This window comes from Primulina eburnea, chromosome 2 (assembly GCF_022965805.1).
Source record: "Primulina eburnea isolate SZY01 chromosome 2, ASM2296580v1, whole genome shotgun sequence".
Classification (NCBI taxonomy): domain Eukaryota; kingdom Viridiplantae; phylum Streptophyta; class Magnoliopsida; order Lamiales; family Gesneriaceae; genus Primulina; species Primulina eburnea.
The window spans coordinates 2,203,655-2,225,957 of record NC_133102.1 but is presented as its reverse complement, the minus strand read 5'-3'; the positions used below and the strand labels follow the sequence as shown (position 1 = coordinate 2,225,957).

At 36.6% G+C, this 22,303-nt stretch overlaps 5 protein-coding genes across 12 annotated transcripts; 2 read left to right on the top strand and 3 right to left on the bottom strand.

The window, feature by feature from the left end:
- The first annotated feature begins 51 nt into the window (after nucleotides 1-51).
- On the top strand, nucleotides 52-3,683 carry LOC140818410 (uncharacterized). 6 transcript variants are annotated; one of them, XM_073178385.1, is made up of 8 exons: nucleotides 52-187; nucleotides 665-726; nucleotides 1,491-1,552; nucleotides 1,888-1,970; nucleotides 2,063-2,192; nucleotides 2,315-2,608; nucleotides 2,706-2,807; nucleotides 2,895-3,683. In XM_073178385.1, the coding sequence occupies exons 4-8, from the start codon at nucleotides 1,903-1,905 to the stop codon at nucleotides 3,540-3,542; spliced, it is 1,242 nt and encodes a 413-aa protein (XP_073034486.1). In that variant the 5' UTR covers nucleotides 52-187; nucleotides 665-726; nucleotides 1,491-1,552; nucleotides 1,888-1,902; the 3' UTR covers nucleotides 3,543-3,683. The 6 variants fall into 6 exon arrangements, with proteins under 6 accessions (XP_073034486.1, XP_073034455.1, XP_073034462.1 ...); XM_073178354.1 differs by having other exon boundaries at nucleotides 665-759; XM_073178361.1 differs by having other exon boundaries at nucleotides 665-759; nucleotides 1,486-1,552.
- Nucleotides 3,684-4,858: 1,175 nt separating this feature from the next.
- LOC140818402 (probable L-type lectin-domain containing receptor kinase VI.1) lies at nucleotides 4,859-7,126 on the bottom strand. Its single transcript, XM_073178341.1, has one exon. The coding sequence runs from the start codon at nucleotides 7,005-7,007 to the stop codon at nucleotides 4,908-4,910; it is 2,100 nt and encodes a 699-aa protein (XP_073034442.1). The 5' UTR covers nucleotides 7,008-7,126; the 3' UTR covers nucleotides 4,859-4,907.
- A 1,686-nt stretch (nucleotides 7,127-8,812) lies between these two features.
- LOC140823985 (protein NODULATION SIGNALING PATHWAY 2-like) lies at nucleotides 8,813-10,300 on the bottom strand. The gene has a single exon (XM_073185588.1). It carries the CDS (start codon nucleotides 10,298-10,300, stop codon nucleotides 8,813-8,815), a length of 1,488 nt encoding a protein of 495 aa, XP_073041689.1.
- A 3,953-nt stretch (nucleotides 10,301-14,253) lies between these two features.
- LOC140823984 (protein NODULATION SIGNALING PATHWAY 2-like) lies at nucleotides 14,254-15,705 on the top strand. The gene has a single exon (XM_073185587.1). The coding sequence runs from the start codon at nucleotides 14,254-14,256 to the stop codon at nucleotides 15,703-15,705; it is 1,452 nt and encodes a 483-aa protein (XP_073041688.1).
- A 433-nt stretch (nucleotides 15,706-16,138) lies between these two features.
- LOC140818365 (ubiquitin-activating enzyme E1 1-like) lies at nucleotides 16,139-21,815 on the bottom strand. 3 transcript variants are annotated; one of them, XM_073178306.1, is made up of 7 exons: nucleotides 21,682-21,815; nucleotides 21,141-21,472; nucleotides 20,516-20,733; nucleotides 19,165-19,959; nucleotides 17,977-18,845; nucleotides 17,460-17,892; nucleotides 16,139-16,966 (listed from the first exon to the last, which is right to left on the bottom strand). In XM_073178306.1, exons 2-7 carry the CDS (start codon nucleotides 21,457-21,459, stop codon nucleotides 16,370-16,372), a joined length of 3,231 nt encoding a protein of 1,076 aa, XP_073034407.1. In that variant the 5' UTR covers nucleotides 21,460-21,472; nucleotides 21,682-21,815; the 3' UTR covers nucleotides 16,139-16,369. The 3 variants fall into 3 exon arrangements, with proteins under 3 accessions (XP_073034407.1, XP_073034401.1, XP_073034415.1); XM_073178300.1 differs by having other exon boundaries at nucleotides 21,639-21,774; XM_073178314.1 differs by having other exon boundaries at nucleotides 21,583-21,701.
- Between the last annotated feature and the right edge of the window lie 488 nt (nucleotides 21,816-22,303).

Sequence of the window (22,303 nt, the reverse complement as noted above, 5' to 3'; positions counted from 1 at the left end):
TTTTGTCCCATTAAATGGACACCGACTATAAAAACGAGTGTTCACCCTAGCACTGTCATCGCTCGGAATCGGATGTTCACTCTAGGGTTTTTGGAATTGTACTGTCATCGCTCGGAATCGGATTGTAATATTCTTCGGGGAGGCGTTCTGATTTCACAACCAAATCACTTTCGCCATTAGAGCCAAGGTAGTATTTTTTTTTATATAAAAAAAAATCATCGTCTCATGTTTCCAGGCATAACTTTTAATTAATTTTTATCTGTTTTTCAATTTTCTATTTCGTGTATTGTGTGGTGATTACAGAGCCAAGGTAGATTTTTTTTTTTTTAAAAAAATCATCGTCTCATGATTCCAGGCATAACTTTTAATTAATTTTTATCTGTTTTTCAATTTTCTATTTCGTGTATTGTGTGGTGATTACAGAGCCAAGGTAGATTTTTTTTTTTAAAAAAAATCATCGTCTCATGATTCCAGGCATAACTTTTAATTAATTTTTATCTGTTTTTCAATTTTCTATTTCGTGTATTGTGTGGTGATTACAGAGCCAAGGTAGATTTTTTTTTTAAAAAAAATCATCGTCTCATGATTCCAGGCATAACTTTTAATTAATTTTTATCTGTTTTTCAATTTTCTATTTCGTGTATTGTGTGGTGATTTGTAACAGTGGAAGAAGAAGCGTATGAGGAGGTTGAAGAGGAAGCGCGGAAAGATGAGACATAGATCTAAGTAGTGCATTTCTCTTATTTCTAACCCAGCGATGTATGTAACAGAATTTTGTTTTACCAATGTCTTCGCATTATGGTTGATTATTTCCCTTGTGTTCTGTTCTGATCGAGTTTGATTATAATTTCTAGAATTTGGTTAGCTCTATGTGATAGAAGGATTACTATCAAGTTCCCCGACCATTTCCATCCCGCACGACCGACAAAACAGAACTAGTTTAGGTGGATTTCTTGTATACCTTGCTGGTTCGATTCCAGTGTCAGAAATCCGAGAAACTCGGAAGTATAGACATCAGTGTTATTGATCTTAAAGATTCACCATCTTCCAACCGTTTTTAAGGCCTGCACATTCTTGTATACAAATTATTCGGGGTTTATACACTTGGTGGGTTCATTTCTCAGTCTCTCTTTGGCCTTCATTGCAAAATCTTTGGATGAGTGATAACCAACTTAGTTTCCAAGTGAAGTGGTTCTCCCCTTGATGTTCCTATTCTTCAACAAGAAGAAACATTCACTACAAAAAAAATCGGTGTTAGTGAAGGTTCGGTTTAACCGTCGCCTTATTTTGCGACGAAAACGCAACGGTTTTTGTTTAAACATATCATTTAAAAAATTGCGACAGATTTAATATTAGCGACAGTTTTCTGATAAATTTTTTTCTCTTAGCCAATTTTAGTTTCGATTTGGGGTAAGTTTTTTTTAGCTTCAATTTTTGTTAAATTTCTTAGCGATGGTTAAGATCATGAATTTTGTTAGCTTGTAGTGTAGGTCGTTTTCCAGCTGATTTTTTTGCGCGTGTATAGTGCTCCGGCGCCTTCTACCGTCAGATTGTAAGTTTGTTATTATTCATGTTATTTAGAAATTAAATAATATATATTACATGTTTGTTATTAAAATATTATCTAATTTAAATGTTCAATTAATTGTCAACATGAAAATTATTAAATTGTCCTACTTATGTTGTTGAAAGAGAATTAAGTAGTTCGTATATTAATCTTTTTAATTAATGAGTAAATGATAACGATTCAGTAAAATACATCTTATTTATTTTTTTGTAGGATAAAATGGATAACGATAGTGTTGAGTTTATTTATGATTGAATTGTAATTTGGATAAAATATATTTTACTTTGTGCACATAATTAATGAATCGTTTGCATACATAGATTTTGTACGTATATATGGCAGAGCAGCAACACGGATCGCCTCCGGATGATGGTCGTACTCCGATATGGGTCGCAGATGGCATGTAAGTTATAAAATTATTTTTTTTGTTTATTAGAATTTTTTGGTAAAAAAATTTATATAATTGTGTGCTAATTTTAAAAATTTCGATAACAGATTTCAGCCGGATCACAATAGGGTTATCCGGTTCATTACTGCTCAGTTTTCGTTACAAACATGTGACGAAGGCTATTCATGGAAGCATGTTACAAAAGACCAGCGACAATGGTATTGGGAGGGGTTCATTGTAAGTTTTGGTATATAGATTTTTATTGCAATTGCTCAACATTTTGATTTATGTTTTTAAAATTAATTTTACGTCACGGTAACAATAAATCTCATTACTGTTGTCTTGCATTTTATTGACAGAAAAAATATAGATGGCCAGTTCATCTCGACGATACCATCAGACAGCTATGGTACAAGAACATAGCTACACAGTATCGTCGCACTATTCACTCGTGGAGGAGTGCTGATCGTCATCCGCAAACAGTCAGCAACGAACGTTGGGCTTCATGGATGTTGGCATGGAGTGACGAGAAGTGGTTGGCTAGGGCAGCCAAAAACAAGGATAATAGGAATAGCGAGCCAGCAGGACCTGGGACTGGGACTACAAAGCACATTGGTGGCTCGAAGACTTACAGCGCACATTGCAAGAAATTCGTAAGTATGTTAATATTTCGTTATTAAACATTGTGATTATTATTGAAATATATGATTTTAGCGTCTCTAATTACATACAATCGAATTAATTATGCAGCGAGAACAACATCATAGAGATCCGACGTCGTGGGAGCTATATGTTCACACACACCGACACGACGACGGATCGTTTGTCGACGAGCGTTCACGACTTGTTGATGTAAGTATTATGTTTAATTATAATTATATCATTTTAAAATGTGTTGGAAAATATTGTTTTTATATAACTTTATTTTTTTTTAAACAGCAAGCCATGCAGGCTTACATGCACGAGTCTTTGACACCTCTCGAAGATGGGACGATTCCTAGTCCACCTACTTCGGGAGAGGTGAACAGCATGTTCAACAAGGTCATCGGTGGACCGAAAAAGGGACGAATGTATGGTTGTGGTTCCATGGCCTCCACGATCTATCCGGATGAGATGGCAAAACGTCCACGTGGAGGTTCGAGCAGTTCCAGCAGAGGGTCGCAGGATACAGAGAGGATGCGAGCAGAGTGGGAGGCACAAAAAAGCATTAATGAGCATCTCCGTATCGACCTGCAGGCGACGCAGACCACTTTGGAGGCGACCCAGCAGGAGAATGCGTCGTTGAAGGATAGGATGACGAGTCTGGAGGACCAGGTTCGTCGACTCATCGCTGGATTACCACAGCCACAGCCACAAACATCCCAACGATTTCTGTATGGTCGAGGCTCATCTAGCAGAGGACGCGCTTTATCAGGGTCATCATATTTTGATGACCCATACGCAGCTGGATCATCGCATCATCGACGTTCGGGAAAGGGAAAGGTCCTGAGGTACTCGCCTGAGAACATCCCACCATCACAAGACTCTGGTCACGGTGATGGCGATGGTGACGATGCATGCGACGGCGAAGAAAATCAGTCTACTTAGTTTTTTTTATTTTATCTAAGCCTGTATTTATTGAAACTTATGAACGATCGGTTTTATGACGTTATTTAATTTTGTTGTTCGGTTATTTTATCGACAGGTTTAATTGTTTTATAGCTTATTTACAAATTTGAAATTCATTAATTAGATAAGTCGAGGAAATTATTAAAAAATATGTACAAATAATTATAAAACAATTTTTTTTAAAAAAAAATTAGACAAAAAAAATTAGACGGTTAGCTATGAATTTTGTAAAAAATCGTCGCTAACGACGGTTTTGGACTAAATAGCGACGATTTTTGTATTAAATTGTTGTTAATTAATCGTTGGTAATCTATTCAAAACGATTTTTGATTAAATCATTGTTAATTAATCATTGCTAATCTATTCAAAATCATCGTTAATTAACGACGATTTTTGAAATGTGACAAAAATCTGAAAAAAGCAGCGCATCACAAAACTGAACTCCTCCTTAGCTATCAAACTATTGCAAGAAAATTTCAATACCCCCGGCATCAACACGGGAGTGCCCTTTTCTTGGGATCAAATACCCGCCAACAACGGAAACACGTATCAGACACCACAAACTCCTCCGCCTTCCAGCCGGTGGCAGCCATTGGCCATTGGAGGAGGAGCCCCTGCAGATATCCAACTCCCTAACTGTGTTGTTGATGGCTTTTGCGGTAACGAAGCAGTCGACATATTTTCATTAGCCGAAACAATGGAAGGCTTAGCGGAAAATGGCGATACCGATACATGTTCTTCCGAAGAGCCTGATGACTCTAACCAGTCTCCAGATTTCATTATTCAAAGGTTTCTTCCACATGCCCGAGCCCTAGCTGTTGCATCTCTAGCACAAAAGAAACTGATGTTTTCTTCTCCTCCGAGTTCTAACGCTAGTTTTTCTCGACCAGTTGGTGCTAGCAACTTAAAAGGCTGCAGCATTCATAGTTTATACCGATCGCTGGTGGAGCCCAAGGGGGCCGGACCCCGCTCCTGGAGCTTGCAAAAGTGATTGCACTAAGGATTCAACCAACAGACAAAAAATTGTTGAATTTTTATAGAATATTTTTAGAACATGTCAACTTTTCCTCCTAACATATTTTTAATACATGTTAACTTTTCCTCCTAACATAATTTAGATATCGCATGAACCAATGTTTTGACTAACGTGCCTGCGCTCATATATTTTTTCTTGACCTATAATGTTGCATGGAATATTCACGAGGAGAATCCAAATTGACACACACCAGGTCCTTCAAGAACATGTTAGTATTTTGGAAAATTTAACGTAAAAGAAGATTATAAGTTGATGGAATCAAGACTTGGTAATACAACTTTTTTATGTTACAAGCTATTAATTAATCTTCACCTGCCCGTGTTTAAAGAGCTAGAAGACATTTCCCCTACAGAAAATGAGTTATGTACTGCATTGGTGATAATACTATCACTTAACCCTAAAGCCAATAATCTTGACGTAATTTCTTCACTTCTCCTCGAACCAACTGAGCTTAATTGATCCAACAGTGGCAGCAATTCTTCTCCATTAAGATACTTCATTACTTGCCTCATATTAGGCCTTTTTTCCTCCTTCGGGTGAGAGCACAAAAGGCCAAGTCCCAACACTATTTCCATCTCTTCAACTACGTAATCTGACTTCAAATTGACATCTACTGCATCGAATATGCTGTTTACTTGCATACACTCTACCACCCAGTCAGCCAATATGACGTCGCGGTCCATCTCAGAAACTATAGGTGCCCTCCCACATGCCAACTCTAGGAGCAAAATCCCAAATGCAAAAATATCTGTTCTTGTTGAGGCCTTGCCAGTTCGAGTCAGTTCTGGTGCGATGTAACCTATCGTTCCCACCACATTTGTCGTGTGAGAGATTTTCCCGTGGTCGTAAAATCTAGCTAGTCCAAAATCTCCTAGTCTCGGATTCATATTACCATCTATTAGAATGTTACTCGACTTCACATCCCGGTGTATGACGATTTTTTCCCACTCCTCATGTAGGTACAACAACCCAGATGCAATTCCTTTGATGATATTAAATCTTTTTTCCCAATCCAAAAAAATGGTGCTGACATTTTCGGATTTGTACAGTAAGGAATCAAGACTTCCATTTGGGACATAGTCGTAAACTAGGAGGAGATCCTTTTTGTGCTTACACCATCCCTGAAGATTCACCAGATTCTTGTGCCTTAATTTTCCAAGACTCTCAATTTCTGCAGCAAATTCCCTTATCCCCTGAATGGGATTGTTAGACAAGATCTTTTTAACTGCAATTTCAGTCCCATTTGTTGGTAAAACACCTCTGTACACAGCTCCAAATCCTCCAATTCCAATAATTTCACTTTCTTTAAACCCTTTCGTTGCCTTGTAAAGATCCCAGTACCGGAATCTACGAGGGCAATCCAATTCCCAGTCCTCCAAATGTTCAAACTTCATCATTCTCCTATACAAAAATATGCTTCCCAAAACCATTAGCAAGAATAGAAGCAGCACAGAAAAGGTTACAATAAGTACTTTTCTCGCCTTAGCATTATTTCTAGGGGATTTTTCAATAGGCTTGACAGGAAGCCCATCAAGATTCAGTGGATCAGCCATCCCATTAAGCTTGAAGCTCCATCCCAGGATATAGTGTGAGCTAACTTTTTCTCCAGTGGCTGCCGAAAATCCAGCATACATGGAAGATCTTAAATAGTTGGACAAATCAAGGTTTTCAGACATCAAAGGTGTGGCTGGCTTAGGATTAAGCAATGGAGAAAGTGTTACATTCAAAATTTTTCTATGACCATCATACTCGATCCAAGCCTGGATTGGCATTCCACTCTCCATGATAATCTCCTTGTTCTCTCTTGTTCCATTAAAAGCAAACGTCGCCGAATCAGTAGCCATGGATTTCATCCCATTCACATTAATCCCAACATGGTTCCCTTCAGTATCCGAGTTTTCTTCATGCCCATTCATCGTGTCGAATTCCACAAGAAAAACATGGTTTGATGGGCTCCCATCATTCCTCGAGTTGAAAATTCCCAAGTAATGACCTGGCTCTGGATCCGGAAATCTTGGCGATGGAGCTAGAACGAAGGCTAAACCAAACCCACCTCGGTTTGCAGAAGAAGGGATGATTTGAAACACAAAATACGTGGAGAATGAAGAAGCATTAGGACTGTTATTGAAAATGGGAACTGGAGTGGGATAAAATGCATGGCCTATTACATTTCGTTTATTTTCTGTAAGTCTTAGAGCTCCATTTGGTTCAATGAGACTTGATCCATCTTGAAGAAGAGATGAACTGTTGAATCCATTGTACGTGAAGTTCAAAGACTGAGAAATGAAGAAAAAGTTGAACAAAATGAAAAGTATTATTATCAAGAAACTGAAAGATGGAGTCATTGAAGATGTGATTTTTGGAGAATTGAAGCCAAGTAACTTAACTAATATAGATTGAAGAAACATGCGTGGACTTTAGAGATTATCGATCCAAAAATATCAAGGTAAAGGGAATGTATATAAGTAGTTTATTGGTAGCATTTAACTCAGAATTGAATCACGCGAACTGGTGTTGAAGATTGGGGTATTTTCCATGATGTGCAATGAAGACTAAGTCCATCAGTTTTCATAGTTGGACTTGGAATGCTTAACCACAATCATTTTAGATTTGAAAATATATTTTTATAATTTTTTATTACAAATTACATTGAAAATTCAGAAACCAAATATTTTGATTTTCGAGTTTTTGCTTGAGCTTCACTTCCCAAAGTTCAATATAAAACATCATTTTTACCTCTTTAATAAAATGTAAATAAGCGATTGTATATCTGAACTTGCCTCGATTAGCAATCTTTTCAAAGAACTTGCCTCGATTAGCAATCTTTTCTAAGAACTTGCTTAAACTAAGTAAGAAGAGTACTTTATAGAATAGGTCTTTTATGAGACGGTCTCACGAATCTTTATCTTTGAGACATGTCAATCCTACTGATATTCACAATAAAAAGTAATACTCTCAACATAAAAAGTAATATTTTTTCATGAATGACTCAAATAAAAGATCCGTCTCACAAAATACGACCCGTGAGACCGTCTCACACGAGTTTTTGCCCACAAATAAATAAATTGTTTAATTTTGACATAATATATTTACTTAGTTCATCCCAGCGAAAGAAGTGGAATGAGTTTCTAGATAGAATAAAAAAATAAGTCTTTAATCTTACGTTTTTTAAACTTAAAAACGAACTTAATTTGACAAACGAATTGAATTAAATAAACAAAGAAAACTTCAACGTTTGAAGCTAAACTAATTAATGATATCACAAAATTATAATCACTCGGACTCAGTTCTAAGTCCACAAAATACGTGCAGAAACTTCTTCTGCATGACAACAACTCTCTTACCAAAAGTTTACGCGTTTCACCCAAAAACTTGGAAATTTTTTATTTCAGTTCTTCTTTTTTAAAATTAAATAATTGTTTTCATGAAGTAGTTTTTAGAATTTTTTTGGGATATAATGCATGTTTGGATTATTTTTTGAGTAGATGGATGGATAATGATATATTGCAAGGTATTCTAAATTTTATATTAGTTAAACAAAAATAACTAATAAATAATTTGGAAAATATAATATAATGTTTGATGAAACTATTTTTTGGAATATGCTTAAGGCTTAGCTGATTAATCTGCATGTGGACCAGTTGACTCGAGACAATATATTTAGGAACATATAGTAATGCAAAAAATTCAAGATTTAATTTTTTTTTTGTTTATTTAAATAATCAACCTATTCTACTCGGTCAACTATTTTGAATTGATTGGTGAAAATTTCAAAGTTGAGACTCAAATTTCAATAAAAATATTAATGGGTTTTTTTTTTGTGGTCCTTAAACGAGTTTAATTATATGGGTTTACCAATCCAATGGTTCCAACTACGTACAATATAATGGGTTAGTATGAACGATGACAAAAATCTGCAAAAAAATTGAATCGATATATTTCGAATATTTTTTTTCCAAATATAATATCCACAACTTCTCCAAAAAAAAGTTTAAATCTAACCAAACATAAATATTGCGTCCCAATAATATTTTATCAAATAAGAATAATCCTAGTTTTATTCCATTTTGACCTATTCACTCTATATGAAATTTTTGGATTTAGATCATCTGTTATGGCTGAAAAGACATGATATAGTGTCAGATAAATTTGAAAAATTTTCAAACGTAACGAGATATACTCACTATACAGATGATCCAAATCCGAAATTTCTTCATCTTTTCCAACAACAAACTCTCACCAATGGAGTCCCTCTCCAATCCATCACCATTTCATGATTCTTCTTTTCACTCACAAATCTCACCCCATATGGGCTATTACTATCCCCTTGATTCACCATTTCGATGGCCTCAAGTATACATTTCTCACTCAATCTCAATCCCTCCACTCCAAGTGATCCAATTACTTGTTGATCACCACCATATTGCCTGTTCTCCTCCCATTTTCGCTCCAACGTAATCGACGAAAAGTAAGGCTCCGCGAAGAGAGATTCTAATGCAACCCTGGCTTCTCTGAGATGGTATGGAAAACTGAACTCCATCGACTCGAGAAAGGCTCGGAAATGAGTGACATTCGAATCCAAGAATGTTGTATAATCACCACAAGTTGTCATATTGCTATACCATGTATCACCATCACCATAAGTGATGATGCCCTTGTTGAATTTTGTGTCACAATTTGTGACATTTTGTAAGAAATTTTCAGCCACTTTAAGAAATTCAAAGACACGCTTCTTGCTCTTAATTCTTCCCATATGTGGGAGCCCCACCATGCAATTGAAAACGTACCAAGATTTTCTCCCACGAGATTCTTTCTCTATGTTCTTCATTTTACATTCCAAATCCATGAATCCGACCTCTTCTACTTTCATATCTATCCCACAGGATCTCGCGTGATCGCAAATCCTGATCTTCGTCTCCTCGAAGTTCCATATCGAGTGGGTAAATAATTCGCAATCTTCACCGAATCTCACCGATGTTACTCTCACCTCCTTGCATCGATATTGCTTTATTTCTTCCAAGAACGTTGATATTTGAATCCCCTCTCCAATGTCGAAATCGAATACATGTATGATATCCACATCGCTAGGCATGTTTTCGATAATAGCCGAATTTGCCACAAAGTGAGCAAACTTCCCATGCGGGAAAATCTGATAAAATGCTTTGAATGCTGCATAAAAATTACTCATGGACTCTTTAATGATGTAATCCGATTCATTATCCAGATGTCGAAACATATAATACAAGATACGTTCCACAATCCCTCCAACCGGATTAACTTTCTTTATTATGTGTTCAACTATCACTCTTGACAGCAAAGTTTCTCGATTATCTATGGCTTCTGCATAAGCCACAAGGAGATGAAGAAGGCATAGTTCACTGCCAACTTCCATGCCTTCCAACAATGAAGGTATTTGCATGAATCCCGAGTCCATGGATGCATGACATACATCCATTGCACGATCATGATCCACATCATCCTTGATGATCATGTGATCGAATTCGTCAAAATCCATCTGGAAATCTTCTTTTGAATAATTTTCTTGTACTTCATGATCAACAAGTTGAGGAAACTCCATGCACTCATCAGAGAAGATGGACTCAAGATATTGGTGCATTGATGATGAAATTTCGTGGGAGTCCTCCGTTGCGAAAATCGGAGGGGAGAAGGCGTATCCGTCCACACAATGCTCATCTTCCATGAAAAATGGATCAGAAATATTGTTGAAACGTGGCCATAAGGATTGATGAATATCATACAGACTCATCCTCAAAGGGCTTATTAGAGGATATGAAAGAATATTGAAATCTTCGGTTCAAAATCTAAGTTGAAAGATGAATAATTTGACGATACGAAGATGCAAATGTTTTGGTGAAAATATATAGACACATTACGAGACATAATAAGGATAAGATATTTGGCAGCAGATTCCCATAAAAAAGGGACCCTTTTTGGCCATTTGGGGATTGGACCAACTAGTCCCTTCAAATTTTTGGGGTCATGTTTTCTAAACTATAAGTTTGTCGCCATAATTTTTCAATTTAGTGAGAAAAATAATCATTTCCACTGTCATATATGATTATTAATATAAAAAAACATTTAAAATATGATATTTTCGATGTTAGACGATTCAGATTTATATAATTACCATCAACCATAACTTTATATAAAAATCACGGAAGCCGAATTTCTAATTCGCCCGCTTTGACCACATTGTTGGTCCGTCATGTATTGCATGAAGGTAAATTCGACTTTAGTGAGTAAAGATTAATGCTTTGGATAAGAATTTGAAGATTATGGATATCTCAATTTTTTTATTTAGCCATACATTCGTCGGAAGCTCACTTATATTCCGCAATGTTTTGTTTTATGCTTGACGTGCTAGCTAGAGAATGCTATTAAGTTTGCATTTTACAAAAATGATAAATTTTTTGAGCCTTTTTATATATAAAAAAATTATAATTAAAATAACCAAATGAAATGAGACAAATCTGTATTCTATAATGTGTTAGTCTCACAGAAATTATGATTGTCTTCTTCTTATAATATGGAAAACCTTGAAATCGGTGTTAATTTAGACCTTTTTCATGTCTTAATGACATCAACAAAAACTAAACCTTAATCATGCATGTTTAATAATTCGGGTCAGTCCTAATATTTTAGAGTATGTCTTTTGTGAGACAGGTCTCACGAATTTTTATCTGTGAGACGAGTCAACCTTACCGATATTCACAATAAAAAGTAATACTCTTAGCATTAAAAGTAATACTTTTTCATGGATGATCCAAATAAGATATTCGACCCACGAAATTGATCTGTGATACCGTCTCACAAGAGTTTTTGTGTATATTTTAATACAAATTAATTCACTGTTTATAATTTAAGAAGTTTTTTGCTTAAATTAATGATTTGAGGATCGTTTAAGAATATGGTAAATTACTAAATTTTCCTTATAAATGGTCTTTTTGAAAGGTCCTACACATCTATTGAAAAGCCAGTTTTTGGAATTGTTTTTTTGGTTTTATTTATTGACTTTCATTTACTCCACTTTTAATATGACCAAGATTAAGAATTTCCCATCAATTGCTTGACACGCACACACACAATCACACAGTAATTAAAAAATTTAAATATAATTTGACGTACCTCAATTAATAAATCATGCATGACTGATAAAACATAATATACATTAAATCAAAGACATCAAACGTTAATGGAAAAAACAAAGATGTCTTATCAAATTGGATCACGTCTGAATATGGATTTAGATCGAGTTTAGATCGAAACCAATAATACGAATATCATTTATAAATATTCGTAAAACTCCTTCTTTACAAAAGTCATTAAATTAAAAGCGAGTCTCATGTGAGACCGTCTCACGGATCTTAATCTGTGAGACGAGTCAACCATACACATATTCACAATAAAAAGTAATACTCTTAGCATAAAAAGTAATATTTTTTCATGTATGACCCAAATAATAGATCCGTCTCATAAATACGATCCGTAAGACCGTCTCACACAAGTTTTTGCCTTAAATTAGATCATGTCGGAATATGGATTTGGATCGAGTTTAGGAACCAACAATACAAATATCATTTATAAAAATTCGCGAAAATCATTCTACGTCTCCCATTGTTCATTTACGAAAGTCGTTGAAAATATAGAATTGAGTAAAGACAGGAAAAAGGTTGGCAAATAAAACAGTGGCGTACAGCAAACTGGATAAAGTAGGTGATAGTTGTTTCAGTAAAATTCAATACCTTGGGGTTAGGAGATACTTATTTCTGGAATTCACAGAAGGATTTTACCACATTATATTTAGCAATTAAAATAAGAACTCGTTTAAATGTCGTTTCTCTCTTAATAATTAAATGATATCATTTTTTTTTTTGTTTTTTCTTATTATTAACTTCTTTCTTTCATTCTTTTTTTCTGAACCTGTTTAGTACTTGGATGATTCAAATATGCTGAAAAATATCTGGTGATGAATTCGATTTAGAGGATGAAATGACGTCTATTTGAGAAAGATATATGAGTTCGAACTCGCGTAAAAACAAAACAAAAAAAAAAATCCGTCAGCCACACTTCAATTTTCACGTTGTAATAAAAAAATTCATTATTTACTTTTATTTGAGAATGCAATGGCAAATCTTCTTGCTATTTCCTAGAGCTTCCAAAATTGTATTTTTTTTAATAAAAATAATAATTTAATTAAGTTTTTTAGTTTTAAAATTCAATGAAATGGGACAACTAACTCCAGTTCTGTCCTTTATTAGAGTTGCCAACAATTACCGGAAGTAGGATGGATAATTTGGCGGATATGAATCAAAACTAGTAAATAATTATATATAATTTTGGCATTATTGTTTATTATAATTAATAATTCTTAAGTATATTGAGATGCTGTTGATGACAACAAATAAATATCTTCTTCTTATTTATTTATTATTATTATTCATTAACTTAAATGACTAAAGAGCCCTCATTTCATGTAGTAGCAAACAGTAGGAAAATAAAAGATATTATATTATAATTTAAAACTTTAAAGATGATTCTTTTCATTATTTTTTTCTAATAATCAATAAGAATAATGATTTTTAAATATGATACTTTTATTTATGTTTAAATATATGTATTATGTTTCCCAATCAAGAAACCCATAATTGCACGCAATCAAGGGAATATATTGGTTGGTGACTTGACATACATATATAAATATATTTAATCATGTAGTTAAATATTCATATGGAAATTGTCTCTACACCCAAGAAGTCTTCAAGAAGGGACCATGACTTTCCCCGGATATTTACCTCAATAGATAAATAAAATATAATTTTGCTACGTCAAAATTTACATGTAAAAACTTGTGTGAGACGATCTCACGAGTCGTATTTTATGAGCGGATCTCTTATTTGAATCATCCATGAAAAAATATTATTTTTTGTACTAAGGGTATTACTTTTTATTGTGAATATCGATAGAGTTGATATGTCTCACAGATAAAGATTTATTAGACCGTCTCACAAGAGATATACTCAGATTTATAAGGCAAAAGGTAACATCTCAATAAAATTAATATAAGTTTTGAGATTATATATGTATCTAGAAAGATTAGATAATATTTTTGAACCTACATATTATTCAAACAAATTTATTGTAAGAAAAACAATTAGTTTATGACGATGAAACTCGCAATCGATAAGTTGTTTAATATTAGTGTGTATAGAGTAAAGAGTAGGTCTCATGTGAGACCGTCTCACGGATCTCAATCTGTGAGACGGGTCAACCCTACTCATATTCACCATAAAAAGTAGTACTCTTAGCATAAAAAGCAATACTATTTCATGGATTACCCATATAAAGATCCGTTTCACAAAATTTGACCCGTAAAACCGTCTCACACGAGTTTTTGCCTAGAGTAAATGATTAGTAGACCTCAGCTTATCTCATATTTTATATTATAATTTATTCTGTATTAATTTATTACATATTTACAGATTAATTTTTGTATATAAGAGGGTGCCCGAATGTCCGCACCAGTACTTCATCCTCCGGCAACCAAGAAAGATGATACAGCCAGAAATACTTATGCCCTCTGGGCCCATCTTTAACCTAACATGCTCAAATCAATACATGACTTGCAATCAAGAAATGGACTGTTTTGTTATTGATGATCATGATTTCTCCTCATCATTTGCCTCCCACGAAGAATCCTCTGTGATTTCTTCGAACTCATATGATCAAACCATGTTCCAAGATGAGTTTCTCGATCTTCAAAACCTTTGTGATGAATATCACATCAGCTCGTCCATGGAGGGATTGGAGACTATACCAAGCGCAGAATTCATGAAAATCTGCGAGTGGATAAATGAGACTGAAGATGGGAATTATCGCCCTGCATCCGGGGATCAAGAATTGAGTTCTTGTGTTTCCTTTGAATCTGATGAGAACTCGGTGGTTGGCATGTCGATGATTTTGCCTGGGATGGAGTCGGAATCGGACGAAGAATTACTCCTCCATTACTTGCTAAGGGCGTACGCAGAGGCTACAGAGAATGGAGATAAGGATCTCGCAGACGTTCTCGTCAAATCCACAAATGAGAAAAGTAGCGCCATGGGGAGCACCATGGAACGCGTCGCATTCAGTTTGTTCCAGTTCAAAGAAAAGCACTCTGAATACTTGATACTCGAGTCAATCAAGAACTCGATTGAAGCTTTCATGGCGTTGTATCAAGGGCTTCCAACTGGGAGGTTTGCTCACCTAACGGCTAATTCGGCTATCATCGAAGCAATGCCGAGTGATGCAGCAGAAGTACATGTAATAGACTTCGATACTGGAGAAGGGATTCAATGGGCTGCATTAATGGAGTCTTTGAGCTGGAAGAACAAGTCCCTGAAGCTCACATCGGTGAAATTAGGGGGGGAGTGCACCTCGTTTGGGGACTTTGAGGAAACAAAGAAAAGGCTTCTGGGTCACGCTAAACAATATAACTGTAAACTTCGAATTGAAGAAAAAAATATGGAGGATGTAGTAAATGAACTAACAAGAATGAAGAAAAGAGGAGTAGAGAGAAAATGGTTGGTTTTCAATTGCATGGTGGGATTGCCCCACATGGCAAGAAGGCGGCCAAGATCTCAAGTCTTGGAATTCCTGAAAGTAGCCAAGGAATTAGTATCAAAATTTGCAGGAATTTTGACACTTGGTGATGGTGAAGAAGGGTATGGTTTCAATACTTGTTCAAGCTATCACGCATTCTTTGACAAACTTTTGAGGCATTATCATGCGCTTTTTGAGTCATTGGAGAAGAGTTTCCCGAGTTACCTGGCAGCGGCAAGAACAACCGTAGAAGGTCTTTTTTTTGCACCTTTTATGAGCCCTTTTGATTGGTTTCAAGATTGGGAAGAGATGATGAAGAGAAACGATGTTCAAGAAGGAATGGGGTTGGAGGGCCGGGAGTTGAGCAAAAAGAGCTTGGCCGAAGTTAAGGAGATGGTGAATGAAAGAGAGGGTCCATTTAAAGTCAAAATTGAAGGTTATAGAGAACATGAGATGGTCTTGGAATGGAAAGATACGCCATTAGTAAGAGTTTCCACTTGGATGTGAAGACACAAGAAACCGGCAGTGGTGTATCAACGTCCGTCCGTAGGGGTGTTCTGCATTAGTTCGATTCCTTCTATTTTCCCCTTGTAAATTAATGGACGATGTATGTATATTAAAATATAGAAACTTGCGATACAGAGTGGTTACCACCTTATAGTATTTCTGATAAAATACTTCGTGTTCATTATAAAATTCAGAAGAGGTGTATCGTCCTTGGAGAAATTCGGAGAACACATATACCAAAAATGAAACCTAGAAAGGAAATAGCCTCATTTTGAACTAATTTAAGTAAAAAGAAAAAAGTGTAATTATCGGAAACCTTGGTTAGCCCTTTCTAACTTCACGTTCACAGTTCCCACTCGAAAAATGCAATCTTCGTGAAACTCTGAATTCCGATAAACTCGTTACACAAAGACTAGTAAGATAGAGCATGATATAAAGGCCGAAAAATATCATAAATCTCACATATAGCAATTTTACATCCAGCGATGAAACACTCCCAAACACAGGGACAAGATGCAGCTTGCATTTTGGAAATTGATATATGTGTTTATCAAACAATATCATTGTTGTCATTGGAATTGACCAAATCCCAGATTAAGTTTTATAGTGGGTACAGAGTACATTAATATCCACTGTAATCTGAAGGATAATGAGCGAACTCAAACTACCTGAAGTATATCGAAATTTGAGGGATGTCAACATCATTGTCTTCATCATCCTCACAAGCCACAACAACATCAAAATGACGTCGATATGGAGGCACCTCAGCTTTGGCCACATCCTTCACCAGATCCACCATCTTCCGATCCATGCGCTCCTTGTGCCTCGGAAACATACTATTGAAGAGCAAGCAGCTTCCAAAGGATATACTGTATGCATTTAGGCCTTTATTCTTGAGCCACTGAAGCAGCTCTCTTAGAGTCGGGTTATCTTTAACGATCCACCTGTCCCAAACTGTCCAGCTCAGGTCTTGATGTTTAATCACTTTGGGAGGGACTGGCTCAGCCATGGAAAATAAAGGAAGCGCGAGATTTGCAAATGTGTTGCGGTAGTCTTCCACTTTATGATGCTCATCAAGAACCTTGTACAACTCCAGGCAAACAAGGCCTGTGGCCATTGCAGTGGAGGTTGCAATTGCAGGAATAATTCTACCAGCGATAAATTTGGCTTTTAGTTTATCTACTTCAGGAATGCTATAGTTTCTTGCCCTCATATTGGCAAGACCAGCTATCAGGTCCATATGATAGTTGGTGTCATCGTCCTGCAGATCAGAAGAATTCAACGAGGCATACAAGATTTAAGTTAACATCTTTCCTGATGCTAAGAAACGAAAACCTCCAGGTTCTACAACTACAACGTACTGTTAAGCAGTTGAAATACGTGATAAACCAGTAAGACCAACAATTATGTAGTATATGGGTTTGAGATGATTCATACTTGCTCGAGAGAAAAAATTAGAGGCAGATTTGGTTTTGATTAATGTTCAAGACAATATATATTAATCCAAAAAAAGATACGTGACATCCACTTTCTGACAAGACTTATTTCTTAACAATTGTGATATTGTTTTCACGGCCTTTACTTCAAAATTGACAAAAAGTGTCTTATGGATGGATATTCTTAAATATTTTATGAAAATGATTGTTTCAGAAACTAGTAAAATCCAAATAATTCCACCAAATCTGACCCCTCCCCCTTCATACTATTGGGCAGTTGCATATGCACAAAGAACAAAAAGCAAAAAAAGAACTGACCTTTTCAAACTGAATTGGATTCATTTTATAGCCTGGAGCCAATTTTTTTCGGCACATTTCAAGCTTCAGGATCAACTCATCAATGATAACAGCATCATCCACAGATGCTGTCGAAAGACTGGTGGCTTTCTCATCTGTTACAATTTTCACATCTTTCCTCGGTAAGAAGTCAGGGACAATCACTTTGTCAACAGCATCAGCCAATTTTTCAGGTGACTCCACGAAGTCCGGAATTGGTATGCCAAAAACTACTGCTCTTAATATCGCTCCTGCCAAGACAAACTGAAGATGGCTCAAATCATCAGTGGAAAATTGGAGCGCTCGCGGAAATCGCTTTGGTGCAGACCAGAATGGAGCTCCGCTACTAGTAGCAGCATCTTCAGGGAATGTATATGTCAGCTGCTTCACCCGGTTTGCAAAGTAATCCTCAAACCTGATTACACCATCATCATAAAATTAGGAGCTTCTGGAATAAATTTTATCAGAGAAAACGACAAAAAAGAACGAGAAGTTATACTTCAAGCGAGTCCAAGTAATGCAGTCCTGGAATGTGTCACATCTGTCCCTGTCAAGGCATTCAAGAACTCGTTCTAAAGTGTCTCGGGCCTGAGCATCACCAGCATTTTTCATTGCAGATGTATACTCACTTGGATTACTTAGATATGCATTAACCTCAGTCGGCGTCTTCTCGAGCAAGCCCTCAAATTCAGACCTAGCCCATGTCAAACAGTGGTCAATGTTGTGTGGAAACGAATGCACGGTGCACATAGGGGCCTGTTTTTCTGGTGGATCCCTTGATGCACCATAGTTTTCAGTAAGGTGTGGAATTACCATCTGGGTGTTGCACTTGGCACCCAAGGTTCCTGACTCGAGAAGAGGTTTTTGGAAGTACAAACACCTCTGATCAATGTAAAGCCTGGCATTTACATTATCTAAAGCATTGATGACAACACTCAAGTTCTCCCAGAATGAGTCATCAAACACATTTTCAGTCTCAGGGCTAGCACGATTTTGTAGAGCTTCAACGTGAAGACGAGGGTTGATCAGAGAGGCGGCAGAGGCAGCAACTGTTGACTTTGCTTGACCAATGTTCCAATCACGGAAAAGAAACTGCCTACTAAGGTTGCTCTTCTCTATAACATCATCATCAGTAATAGTTAGTTTTCCTTCATCGCCACAACAAACTCCCATCAAAGCTACATTTTTCAAAAATTCACAGCCCAGTGCACCAGACCCCACGATGAAAACTTTGGCATCCTCTAGTTTCTTCTGTAGCTTAGACCCAAATACAGAGATTTGAGCATCGTAGCGACAATTCAAGGGTTTTACGTCATTTGGATCCAAGGGTTCCGATGGAAGAGATTCAACAGAGTCAAAATAGAAGAACTGTTGACCAAACAAATCAGTATGAATCAATATTCAAGAGAAGGTCAATATTGTATATGCATTATGCATGATCCTAACTTAAAGAACTTTAAGTTGCAAGCGTATTTCATGTTCTAAAAAATAGTAATCAATTATCTTTCATTTACAAAATTATAGTGTGCATTATGCATGATCCTCATTTAAATAACTTTAAGATGTGATTGTTTTTCATGTTCTACAAAATAGTAATCAATTATCTTTCCTTTTCAAAATTGCAGCATGCATTATGCATGATCGTCATTTAAAGAACTTTAAGTTGCAAGTGTATTTCAAGACTAACCTGAAAAAGTGGATGGAACTTCCCCGAGCAAGCCTTCACAACTTCCTGACCAACAATACCACCAAACATGGCAGCCATAGGGTTTAACACGGCCCTGGCACCAAAAGCAAAGTTCCTAAGAAGCTTGTGGTCAATCTCTTCCAACCTACCATCAGACTGGCCATTATTAATATCAACAACTAAAGCTATTAATTTCTTGGCATCTTGCTCAGATCCAGCATTAGGGAAACGCCCAAACTCAACTATGAACTTGTCCAGAGCTTGAAAAGCCAAGTGAAGAAGAGGCGGCCGGTCATATTTCGAAAAGTCGCTCAGAAGGTAATCACCGGGATCCTTGAGTGCCTGTCTCAATGGCTTGAAATTCAACACTTTGGGTTCCTTTACTTGTGTGACAATTCCACCTCTCTGATAAGCAGAATAATCAGTAGTGTCCTCTTCAATGATGAAAGAGTAAGGCCTGGCATTTTTAACTTTTCTTGGTTTTCCATCATTCAATTCTGCCATCCCTCGCACTTCAGAAAAAACAACTAAATCTCCATCCTGAAATTCAAGCCTCTCGTCATCGACACAAGCCACGAGGGCTGGATTGTCATTGCTAATGGAGGCAATAATGCCTGTGTGTGGGTCCTCACCATCGACATCTAAAACCGTAAATTCAGGACCAAAGTCACAAAATACACTTCCAAAAAGACCTCGAACTTCAGATTTGATAAAAGCAATTGGAGGCTGCTGGTTGTGGCAATAATCATCAAATTCAATAGCCTTCTCTAAGCTTAAATTTGTAAACACAACAGCCTGGATAGCATAAATAGATTAGTAAGATCACTAAGCAGATCCATAAAGTACAAGTCATGTTTGAGATCTTCGATTATAGCCTATACAGTACACATAAGCTTAGCATGTTGTTGTACAAAACATAACCAGATGTTACATGTAAAACCTATATAGAACTCTGTCGACTACGTTGGAAGGTATCAATGCGATATACCCAATTTGCTTCTGACTTTGGGGAAATTACACCCAATTATCAGAGTTTCTTCCTGTGTGGATGATTGACAGACACCTGCAAGAGGGCAGCTGAGGAGGGACACAGAGATAAACAAACAGCACTCACAGCAGAGTTGATCACATAAGATTCTGGAAGAACAATCAGGTGCTGAAGACTCAAGCAGAGAACCGTGTGAATTAATACTACATTGCTGAATTATTCAAACACAAATGCAAAGCTACTTCATGGATTTGATGATAATAAAGCAATCAACTGATAAAAATTGTTAAAGAAACAAGAAGCAAATTGAACAAAAACATCCAACAAAGATTTCGCAGGAGAAGGAAGTTTTAACTAATGCACCTGAAAATCAGAAAGTTTCTCTTTATTTAACTCGGTAGTTAGTGTAGAAATGATGACAGAATTGTTGAGTTCCTGTAGTTTGGGGACAGCAGCAAGAGCCCTGTTCTTTCCCAAATCTTCTTCTGAGAAGATAAAACTGCTAGACAAGTCCCACAACTCCACAGAACCCTCATCATGTAGAGTAACCGATTTAACACCGGCGAGGACAAGGTTTTTCGCTGCAAGCAAACAAAAGATCAGAAACCTTCATCAAACCGACATGAACCAGAACTCAAAACACAAATTTCAAAGTTACGTCAGATTGAAAATGCATGTATAATTAGAGATTAAAAAACCACAATGTTGAATGATCGAGTTAACATGTATATAAAGCACCATAACATATGCAAGTAAACTTATCATGTAAACTAACAGTTCAATACCAATCAGGCATGGATTCAAGAAAATTTAAGGCTTAGGAGGTTTGCCCTAGTCATTCCGTATTACAAGCAAATTGCGCAAACATTCAATGGCACAAACATACACGCATTTCACAAAACTATAAGCGATATATGCAACAGACTGCCATGGTGTAAACCGATTTGCAACTATCCAAAGTACACGCAGTGTCGCAGATCGCTCCTACCTATTTCAGAGCCAAGGCCTTGCACTCCAGAAATCAGAATGTTTGATGCGAACAATCGGCGCATGGTCTCGCGTCCGTACACAGCGAGCTGACGACTATGCAGATCCTCGTCGATCTCCAGCGGCTGACCATCGCTCATCGGCAACTTCTCGCTGGTGGCGCGGTTACTCCCATTGGAACTTCCTTTATCCATGTTAATAGTATAGGTAACGGCTTTTCCAGACGCAGCGGATGCGAGCCCGCGTTGCTTCTTTAGGGAAGAGGACTCGGAATCAACTCCTAGCGCCGCTGTAGTTGTGGTTCTCTTCACCGGAAGCATAAAGTCCAGTGAACTGTTGGAATTCACCATATTTCAATTAGAAAAAAAATCAAATCAATCGAGAGCAAAGACCGAAATCGAAATCAAAATTAAAACAAAAACAAAAGCGAAATTGTATCGAACGTTTCTTGGAATGTATACAGGAAAAAGGAGCTCAAGAAAAATTGTCCCTGCAGTACCTGCAAGAGGAAAGAATAAAAAGTGAGAGGAGAGCGCGCTTACCAAAAAGGAAGGGCGAGTTTGCGTGTGAATGAATGGATGAGTTAGGGTTTGGGGGCATAGAATGGAAATGAGCGGGTAAGTAGGGAGTCAATGGGTTCCATGGATTCGCGTATATGAGGTATGTTTGGGCATACTAAATAGGTTATTGAGAGAGTCTCGGGTCCAATTTTTCAGATCGTTCGTATATGAGGTGGGTCATAGGTCTTATAATATCTTCTTCATACATGCCTCATATATGTGGATATAAATATTTTAAGGTTTTAGTTTTATTAATCCATATTTTTTTAGTAGTTCACCTCAACTATAACGATCTTAATTATTCTTATGTCAACGGTTGCATTTGAATCTGCATTTAGCAATGAGTAGGTTTTATGTGAGACCGTCTCACGGATCATAATCTGTGAGACGTGTCAACCCTACCAATATTCACAATAAAAAATAATATTTTTAGCATAAAAAGTAATATTTTTGTATGGGTGACCCAAATAAGAGATCCGTCTCACAGATACGACCCGTGAGACCGTCTCACACAAGTTTTTGCCTTTAGCAATAGTGGAAGAATAGTTGGTCCTCATCTTAGTAGACTTAAATATTGTCTACTAGCTGATTTTATATTGATCTG